General features: G+C 36.9%; 1 protein-coding gene across 4 annotated transcripts in view; it reads right to left on the bottom strand.

Annotated features, from left to right (window-relative positions):
* Positions 1–10,887, bottom strand: part of KIAA0922 (KIAA0922 ortholog) — a 141,424-nt gene that overhangs the window by 37,863 nt on the left and 92,674 nt on the right. For all 4 annotated transcript variants that reach the window (XM_019521669.1, XM_019521670.1, XM_019521671.1 and 1 more), the window contains 8 exons: positions 10,581–10,698; positions 9,743–9,881; positions 8,235–8,344; positions 6,474–6,546; positions 5,085–5,227; positions 4,040–4,182; positions 2,639–2,825; positions 1,881–2,066 (listed from right to left, as the gene is read on the bottom strand). In XM_019521669.1, the coding sequence (XP_019377214.1) occupies positions 1,881–2,066; positions 2,639–2,825; positions 4,040–4,182; positions 5,085–5,227; positions 6,474–6,546; positions 8,235–8,344; positions 9,743–9,881; positions 10,581–10,698 (1,099 nt within the window). The remainder of the gene's footprint in view (positions 1–1,880; positions 2,067–2,638; positions 2,826–4,039; positions 4,183–5,084; positions 5,228–6,473; positions 6,547–8,234; positions 8,345–9,742; positions 9,882–10,580; positions 10,699–10,887) is intronic.

The raw sequence follows: 10,887 nt of genomic DNA, 5'->3' as shown, positions 1-10,887 counted from the left end.
AAGGGTATGGTTTTAAAAAATACAATAAAAATTAATAACTTTTCTGGAAGTAATTTTTGCCTTTTGTTTCTTGCAAGTTACAATCATTTTCAGGAAGGGGGAGGATGGGAAGCCTAAACTATTAGTTTTACAACATAAAAAGTTCATAATTATTCATTCATTAAAAAGAAAAGATAAATTGTAGTTTGAAGCTAAACTAGGGACAGACAAGTGTTATATTGCAATGATATGCAACAGGAGTCTCAAAACAATCCAAGTCCTGTACAGCACACAACAATATATATGTCACTTGATTTGGCCATGCATATGTATTTGCAGAAAGGTAGAATCACTGGTCTGTCAGGTTGCTTGCTCTGTCTTTCTCTGATGTCATAATTTCCATCTCTCATACCTTTCTGGAGAAGATACCGACTTAAAACTTACTAGGAATGCCATCATGCTTCCTGGGTCAAGGTTGAAATCGTAAAGGATTCCCTCCCATCGCCCATCGTATATTTTGTACAACTAGTTAGGTGAGCTGTAGGTATTTTTGCCACCTTCTAAAACAGTCAGCACAGACTACTAATAGGAGACAAAATACCTGACAAATGGAAAATAGCTCTATTTAATATTCATGTAGCATCCATTAATAACATATGGTAGCCTGAACCATGAATTGCCTTGCTTTTCAACTCAAATACTTCTGGTTTTGATATGATACAAACAGAAATACAATGCATATTCAGATGCCAGAATAAACTTGTACTGGCATGCAATAGTATCAATATGACATTACCCTTCACATCCAATCAATTCTAAAGGGTGACAAAATGTAATAGGATTTCAAAAGTAGTATGAAAAGGCTACCAGAAGCACTGGGTACAGTATTCAAATTATACTACATGACATGGAATGTTACCAAATACACAGAATAGTAAAATAAAAATTTTGAGGTTAGAGCCTTAGCAGCTGTACCATACTTTAGGCCCTTTAATTTCAATGGAAATAGTACAAGTAACTCTACCTAAATATCTAATATTTACTCAAATCAGCTCAATCGCATATACTGAATCACCTTCTAACCACAGACTTTTCTCTCAAAAATCTGCATTAACAATGTTAAAAATATAGGGGAAATATTAAACATATGTGGTTGTCTTAAATTTTGCAACTAAAAGCTGATCTAGAAATGCAGCTCCATTTGTGACAGTCAGCCACAGAAACCACACGTGTGTCTACTGCTGGGGATTTCACTAGTTATGGGAGAGTGCTCAGTGGACTTAGCCGACAGCAACGCCTTCCTTCTCAGCATGTGGAAACACCTAGTCTGTTGCTTGTTCTAATTATTCTTACCCAACGTGGAGTCCCAGACAGATCATATAGCCTGCTGGCAAGCTTTAGAATAGCTTCTAGAATTAAGATGCAGTAGAAAATTAGTTTATTACTTATTAAAGCACTGTCACAGGAGCATATGACACCTTAGAGCAGTGTTTTCCCAAACTTTTGATACTTGGGGCATGTTTTTTTCCAAGATTAAAATTGAGGCCCCACTTTACTCATGAGCCCATGGGCCTGACCTTTCTGGACAGGGCTGGCCTAGCTGAAGCCCGATCCAGACCATTTTTTGTGGGATACCAGATGCCACAGCACACCCGTTGGAAATCACTGGTCTGAGGACACAGAGGACAGGTCTCTCTCCTAAAGAACTTACTATCAATATAGTTTAATCACTCTTTGCCCAGCACTTAGCGTCTTGAAAAAATGGCCCCTCTTTATGGACTGGAATTTCTCAAAATTCTGCAAAGACTGGTACTAGCTGCTGGAAGTGTATGCAAACCAAAAACAATTACAAATCTTTTACTAAGCCTTGATAATCAGGATTTGAGTAGCAAGTGTATTACCTAACAAAGAGAACTGTGAGCCTCCAGAAAGATTCCTCCCAGCTGGGTCCTGGCACCACGTCTGCACACAAGGGTAACAAATGGTGAGGAAGGGTCACATTGAGTGTGAAGTGGAACTCTATACCAGCAGTAGTCACCAGAGTAAATTCCCGAATTACCCATGAAGAAGTAAAATCAGGGGTAAACCTGTCAGGAATATAAAACAGGCCAATGTTAATTTTTCTATGGTAAGATTTAGTTCCAGTATGATCACAGATTTATATTAAACAAATTCTAATTTTAGTAACGTGAAAAAAGACTATGAGTGAAAACTGCCTATTTGTACACAGATATTAGCATCCGCATAGGAGAGGGTTGGTGTATCTGCCTTGTTAAAACTATAATTATCTTGGCATGACCTTCTAGATTCAGGTAATCTGATTGAAATAATCTGCACAGTGTTGAAGTGCAACTCACTTTTTCAGTCAGAAGACAGTAATATTCACTGAACACTGAAGCAAAATTACTGTAATACAATTACATAATTTGATAGAGCTTCATAATTAGTAAATATGTAGTAATAAATGTAACGTAGTATATTTTGTACTAATATAAGGTAACTTTAGTACTAAGACCTCATTATACTACTTTCAGTGTAACGTACCAAATAGAGGGGAGGTTTTGTGGGTATTAGCAAAGTGCTTACTAGTGAGGTTCTTTTGTCATTTCAGATTCCACTAAAATTAATTTATCAGGAAAAAAAAAAAATCAATTCTTACACAATGCTGATCTCCCGGGAAGAGTTTTGGGCTAGGAAAAATTCTTGGCAATCTAACACTTCGAACCCATACCCTTGGCAACTGTATCCATTTATCTTCATAGATGATATAGTTATGGGAAGAGGCCCAATATTCTCTACTTTGAAGTTCTTTGTAATGGATAAAATTTGCTTGCTTTCTTTCAGTTCTGAAAGAAACAAAATTAGCATGTAGTTACAACACAGTGGTTACCAGCAGTGGTTCTCAACCTCCTTAGGGCTCTAGGCACCCCTTGGAAAATGCTAGCTCTTAGTTTTCACTAATTTTTTTACTACAGAAAAATAATAAGAAATTCTTCTATTGTAAAGAACTCAGAAAGCCCATAACAGATCCAAATGGCTTTAATACTACAGATTCCTATTTGAAATTTCTGGGTTTATCTTGTGAACTGTGTTTGCACAATAAAGAGTGCTAACATGGTGTAATACCCTGGAAAAGATGTCAAGGCACCCCAGAGTACTGTGACATCTTGGTTGAGAATCACTGGCTTCCAGCAATATAACTTTTCATACTTTTTTCAGAGGCTATTGCATACAATTTTAAAATTTACAAAAAAATTACAGAAGCAAGCACTGACTTTTTCATTTGATAAACAGTACTTCTATGGGCAGTCCAAATAATGTGTGAAATCAGAAATCCTGTGTTCTGACAAAACAGAATATGTATTTCTTACTGTACAGTCTAGATTTTACTTTGACAATTACTTTATTTAATGCTTTAGTAATATTATGGAAAAAGTAAATAAAACCAAGTATATTTCTATGGTAGTTCATTATCTTGCTAGTAATATTAATAATGCAGCCGTGTACAAAATAGTTTGCTTTTTATTTTTTGGTTTTTTTTATCTACCACATATAGTGCAATTTCTATTTCTGCTGCACTTACTTATCGAGAGAAAATTTCTGAATTTCAGGGGCAGACATGAATTTCTTGATGAGTTAGGAATTTTGGTGATGACAATGCAAAAAATAGAATTCCTTTTCATTGACAACTTTTGATCAAAAAATACTTTTTAGTCTTTTATGCTATTTTTATGTTACACCAAAATAGCTGAAGAATGGAGATGGTAACCTACGGCTTGTGGGCAGACCTAGCTAGGGATTTGCCAGCATGGGCTATCCCTATGCCGCACCATGCCACAGACAGGTGGCAGGTAGGTTTCCCAGGCTGCGTTACAGTCAGAAGGGAGAGAGAAGGGGCCATGGGGAAAAGCAGCAGCAGCTAAAGGGTGACTGGATCTTGGTGCCAGCCCACCTCAGACTTGCGCTGGATCATTCTGGTCTGCCACTAGAAAACATTGCCAGCTGTGGCTATAAAATAATTGACTTGCTACAAAATTAGAGCCTGCTTTTTCTTACTCACGTCGTCTGCAGTCCATAAGTGTAGCTTCTGGTACCTTAAATCGGAGTGATCCTCCTGCACCAGGCAGCCTCCCACCTACTTTCAGTAATTCTCTGGCTCCAAAGCCTTCTACACTGACCACATCCAGGACAGTTAAGTTATTTCTGCCAAAAGACAGACAGAAAACCACATTTTGAATGAGAGAGAAAACTTAACTGAACTACTCCTCTTTAATCAGCACCTTGGCACAGGTGCCATCCTAGCACCCCCAGCAGATGAATCACTGTGCACATCCTGGATGAAATTCACTTTGTACAGGTCAGGATATGTACTACTAAAGTTGCATTTATGAACAGAGGAGAAATCCCCCACTATTATCTCAGGGACTGGTGAGCCAAGTTCCTTGGGAAGCCCTCTACAAGACAGTGAGTGAAGAACAGCAAAAGGACCAGAAGTCCGGCTAATGGATGGCAGTGGCCTCAGCCAGTGTAAAAGGAGGGTAGAGTTCCTTCTCTCCTCCCTTCACCTTCTGCCCCAAGATCTCTCTTTCTGCGGACATATCCAGTAAATCCTGGTACTCCTGTTGAGCCCCAGACCCCTGGATTTGGTTCTCCAAGAACCAACGTACTCTAATGCATCACGCTGCACTGACTGGATTCCTAACTTGTAACATCAAGGACTAAATTGAGAATCACATTAAAGAGAGAGAGTCAAATTAGTAACAATCATCCTCTGCCTACACAAAAATGAAGTTGATGAGAAATGGAGAGAATTAATCCACAATAACAGTCACTGGAAATGTATATTTATCTGAGTCTTTGAAAACACTTATCACACACAAAAGTAATTCCAATTAGAACACTATTTATGCCAGTGTCCCTTTAAATAGATACAAGAGCAAAAGGTAGATCACAGATTTGTTTAATATTTTCATATTGGAAAGAAAGTGTTTTAAATTGCATGTCTGCAACATGCGTCTCTGCCGTAATAGTTGGCAAAGTAATTTTTTCAAGTCAATGTTTGATTATTGCTCATAAACTAGGTGAAATCTGAAAAGCTCACATACCTGATGAGTATAAGAGAGGCTACTCTTTTATAATCAACTGGTGTAAAAACCACACCAACCCTTTTAGTTTCCAGTGGTTGCAAATGTAAATGAAGCACCTCAGAACTGGATTTCTTGTTGGCAACCTCCTCCTGATGTATATCCTAAACAAACATGCATTAATTTATTTATTGGCACAATATTAAAACCACCCCAATGAAGAAAACAATATATCACTTATTAGTACTGTTTAAAATAAAATCTGATGGTAAGGTGCAATTACTGCAAATCAACTGGTTTTATAGAAATTATTCAAACAAACCAATTTCAAAATAAAGCACTGCATAAAGTTGTGCATTAATCAAAAGTTAACATTATAACATTTCTTTTGTTATGAAGATTATTTCATTTTTAGCAGAATTCACTGCTCAGATGGAAAAAGTAATTATTTTTATACAACGCTCATATTCTAGAAATCCTGAAGCAGTATGGTATAAGAAAATGTGACAACTGCTATACATACAGCATTAGGCATTAAACTTGATTTAACTGATCCAGAAACTGCTGGCAGTTAGCAAGATCATCTGAACCACTGGAAACACAAACTCCTTAACATATTACTGCATTTACTGATATCCAAAACAAGGATTCATCTCCATCCATATCCCAACCCCTGCCACCAAATGCCCAAAAGTTTGTCCAAACACATCTCCCAATTATACTGCTGGTCCAATAAAACATATCACAAAAAACCCTCTTGCCTCATACATTTCCTGGACCATCATGGCTACAACAACACCCCAACTCTTCTCTTTCAAAATGTTCTTAAAGGTAAGGATATAAGAATTGCTCCCTCCACTCCAAATACTACTTCTGAAATAAATGGCCCCTGAATTTTGCTGTGTAATCATATCTAAACCTACAACATCTGTGCGATAAAGCAAAATAAGGAAACTGAGGGAGAGAATTAAACAAATCTTTCTGAGATCATTCAAAAAGCTGGGACAGAGCAGAGACGATGTCGCCACATAAATACTAAGCCAATTCAGTTATCTTTTACTGAAGAAAATATATCATCAGGCAGACTACCAGATATCAGGAAATGTAATACAACCCTGCCCTCAAAAACTAAACTGCATAATAAGCACTGAGTGCACACACAAAATCTTGATAGGTAATTTCAACCTAAGGCCATTTCACATGCCCACATTTTCCACTTAAAAACTAAGAGACTGAGCAGCAATCTGAAAAGATATGAAATGAAAAATACTGCATATAATGAAGAATGGGGGGGGGGGAAATCATATTATTTTAAACAGTACTCAGCAACAGTTTAAACATAACATGGTAGAAACATGTTTATATTATCAGCTTGTCAGATATTTTTTCTTTAAAAATTAGGCATCTCACCCTGTGTGGACATTCATCCAAGAGCCTGAATTCAGTGGTTGTGTAATTAATAGCTTGCATACTTATACCAAACCTAAATAAAAGGAGACGAGATATTGGCCATTTAAACCCAGCTTGTCAAAACAACATTGCATATACGTTCTGAGAAAAGAACATATTTTAACATGTTGGGACTTACTCACTGGAGAAGAATACTTTTAATTACATTTCGGTGGATCTATGTATTAAGAGGAATATACTATAATAAATACATTTCATGGGAGTACTGTGCATTTGAAGAATAGGTTGATGTTTAGATTATTTTTTCCCCTCGATATACAAGACAGCAAATGATTGTAAGACAATCAACTGTACTTTCTAAGCAAGATGAAACAAGAAAGCAGAACACCTTTTGACTCCCCATGTAAATGTTGGAGCCAATATAATTTGAATTATTTGTTCAATAAACATTGTTGCTCTTTCTGTTCATGTCCAGTAACTATGGTTCTGTCTAAATTATTTTGTAATTTGACCTAATTTACTGCAACAAAATCTTGGGAGAAATTCCACAGCAAATATTTGATATTTGGCACTTTTGCTATGTGTAAGTCACTAGATAAATTTCTGTTCTTTAAAAATTAGTACTGCTTTAGCATGAAGCTTCTACGGTTAAGTATTCATAAACATGAATTCAAAGCTCCCTTTCCATAAAGGTTTGCAAATTTATTTAAAACTAATTCTCTTTCAGTAAATACTAGAAGAACTATAGTAATCAAAGATGTATGCACATGCAAAGAAAAAGTATTAAAAAAAACTGGAAAGGAAGTTTCTGGACATTTAACTTCTTGGCGTTCCAATAAATATAGTTACTAGAAGGAGTACATTTTAAAAATTGTGATATTGAAATTTTTAAAAAATGGGTTCAAAATCACCAAGGCATTTACACACACATCCAATTTGAAGTACGCAAGTAGTTCTACAGGCTATAAAGTACATAAATGTGTTGTCTACGTGAGTACGATTAGAGAATAACACATTCTTTAAAAGTTGGGTATTATAGCAGGGACATACTTGGTTTGTCTTCCGTTATCCACTACCTCATTTTTCTCCTACGGACTCCCACCAGGAACTTTACCTAAGCATCAAATAACACTCTTTCTTGGGGTTTTGTTTCTTACATAAAGTATAAGAAGCACAAACATTTCTGTCAGCTTTCCCAATTAGCTCACAGGACACTTCGGACATAGTTAATAAGCCCTTTCTTTACTGAAGCTTTCCTCCAGACTATGCTAGATGATTCCTACTTTCTGCAGCTGCGTTCCATAGGCCACTTCCCTGAGAGCGAACAGTCTTTCTGTGCAGACAGCCCTCCCACTCTCCTCAGTTCAGGCTGCCCTTTATAACTCCTGGCAGAGTTGTTTCAAAGTCCGACGACCCACAATGTGACCCCAAGACATTCTGCTTTGACCTGGGAGGGAGGCTACAGCTAATGTAGGTGGGGCTAAGCCTCAACTCAGCTCTGCCTGTGACAGGTGCACGTGTTGCTAAAGCTATAAACTTAGCTGGGATACATTAATCATGTACAACAAAATGTAACATACAAAGTGAACCGATCTTAATTATTGTACGCTATCAAAAATAAGACATAACATTGAAGGCAAGCTCCTACAAAGCTAAGGCTTGAAAAAAATCTTAAAATAAGTATAAGTAATAACGTTAAGAAACAGACATAGTGCATTTAAAAGGAATAACAGTAGTCTGGTATATAGTTATAGTCATTACCATTTGCTGAGCAGACTCAGTGAAGCTTGGGGATCAGGATAGTAAGAGAGAGGCAGAAGCTGCAACATAACTGGGAAGGACGAGGGGTTTCTTAGCATGAAATATTTTACCTAAACAGTTTGAGAAAAATAAGTTAAGACTACATACTTGTGTGCTAGAATTCTATAACAAGGTAAAATAATTCAGCATTTGCAATACTGGCTGCATTTTCCAAGGCACTTAAATCTCATCTCTATTTCCACACACTAACATTTTATATGCACTAAAACTACAGGCAAAAGCTGAGCATATGTCATTTGCAAAAGCAAGTGAATGTATGTGAATAATTCTACATGCAAAAAGAGAGATTATGTTTTCAAGACAGATTTGGCTTCTGGGTTTTTTTTCACCTTCCTCTAAAGCCCTGGAAGCCAAACCCCAAACTAGACAGAGGTTTGCTGAGGATCCTTCGTACCATACTTAGAAACCTTTCAGGTCCCTGGCTGGTGGGTTTTTCTTGTGTACTCAAGGCAAAACAATCACCAGAAGGAATTTTTTACTGGATCAGATTGTCAAGAATCATACATTACTTCTGTAATGTGGGGCATGGTCCTCTATTAACTAGTAAATGACCTGCCATAGTTAAATGGCTTCCTGTGAACATGAAGGACTTGACTCAGTGGCCCAGGAGGGCCTTTCCAGTTCCATCTTCTTAAAATATGGTCCTTTTATTTGCATTTGGATTTAATATTGGGTTACACCAGTAGTTATGAATAAAGTTTTCCCACAGAAACAGGTACAGTGTATAATATACTTCTTCCTGGCTGAAAGATATGGTGAATGTTGGTAAATCGCATGTCTCACTGTACTGACTGATAATATGGCTATGATAAATTGGTTATTAAGATAGATGATAGTATCCACACATGCTCGTCTTCTGAGTGTGACTGGTTCTAGCAAAAGGCAGGTTAATTATGGTAAAAAACTGTCATGTGAGAATTTATGGGATCAGTCTTGTTCCCACACTGAAAGGCATGCAGTCACATGTCTGGCTGGATCTCTGGCAAGCGCTATACTCACTTTTAAAAAATGGGAGGGCAGAGATGTGATGTGATGTGATGAAGATCAGTAGGAAATTATAAGCAACACTAAAAGTAAAGCTCATCACAGCATTTCCAAACATACAGCACTATCAATATTTTTACACTAAGTACAACCTTCTCTGGGATCCAGTATAAAGTTTTAACAGCAAATATTTACAAGAGAAGATTCTAAGTGCAAAACTTTAATCTTCTAGCGTAAAGTATTAAATTTTTCACGTATCTAATTTCAATCGTCCTGGAGCCAAACGTATTACCTGTATCAGAAGCCTTGTGCTGTACTTGTATGACATCTTTTCAAAAGGCTTTTTTAAAATTAGCATGAATGTGACAAAAATAGAGCATTAACCATTTTAACTGTCGTCCTAATATTTTCAACAAACTAAAAGTATACAAGCTTAGATAAAGTTCAAGAATAGTTTTCCTCACCATACTATTCTTAAGTGCAGTGGCACTGAAATTCAAAGTAAGGCCAGGCTCTGCCATCAAACGTGGCAAGAAGAAAGAAAATGACTCTTCATCAGGTTTCTTCTGGTGGGCAAAGTGAGTCATGCCCCAAAAATTCCTCCTGTTTAATTGATAAAAACAAAAAAGCTTTGTTTAAAACAAGAGAAACTATTTATCCTGAACATGAATTTCCCAGAAGTTGTCACAGCTGATCCTCTTTTTGGAAAAATCTTTATAAAGCAATGGCCTTTTCACTATACCTCTACATCATCAATTGATTTCTTATCTTTGACCCTTCAATATCTGCATTTCTAGCGATAAGTTTATGAATCTTTTTTATACAGCTCCATTTCCTAATACCAGCAAGAGGTCGATGTCACAGCTTCGCTGTCTTGGCAAGGACTACTCACTCAAAGATTCTTCCCTTCCTCATGTCCCCAATATGTCGCATCCATTAGGCACGGGAATAAAGAGATTAAAATCTATTCAAAGCCCCTGACCCTGAAAAAACTACTGTGCAACCTGTTGACAGAGAGGATTTGTCCATCTACCATAACTGATTAAGCAAAATATGCCATAACCTCTTTCACAGTGAGTAGCAGTAATGAAATTACATAATGTTAAAAACTCAGGCATTTAAAACATTTAATTATCACTGACATTGACTTGAAATGGGAGATTACTTTAGGCAGTAAAGCCTGAAAACTTTAATTCTTGCTTTTAAGTACACTACAGCACAGTAAGATTTGTTTCTTATCATACAATATGAAGCCCAGTAGCAGGTTTCCGGCATTAGGAATATTAGCTCTTTTGTACAGACCTGCACATTTCTCCATGTTTCATTTTCTTCCATCTTTCATACACTTCACTTGCAAGCTCAGAATCCACATTCCATGTGGAATGGTCCAGAGACAGACTCCTTTGCCAATGTAGATTTGCTAAAATGAGAGTATCATGTTTTACTGTGATAATATTTGCTCTATTACTCTACCCCAGCACTTCAATAACTGATATTAACAGACTCTCTTGGTAAACAAAAAAGGGAAGCATGGGTATATTAATTGATTCTTGTATCATTACCAGCTATTTACATGGGCAATAAATCAATCAGCCCTGCAAAATCAAGA

Source organism: Gavialis gangeticus, unplaced genomic scaffold (genome assembly GCF_001723915.1).
Source record: "Gavialis gangeticus isolate Ggan-Ray unplaced genomic scaffold, GavGan_comp1, whole genome shotgun sequence".
NCBI lineage: Eukaryota > Metazoa > Chordata > Crocodylia > Gavialidae > Gavialis > Gavialis gangeticus.
This window is presented reverse-complemented; position numbering and strand designations above follow the sequence as displayed.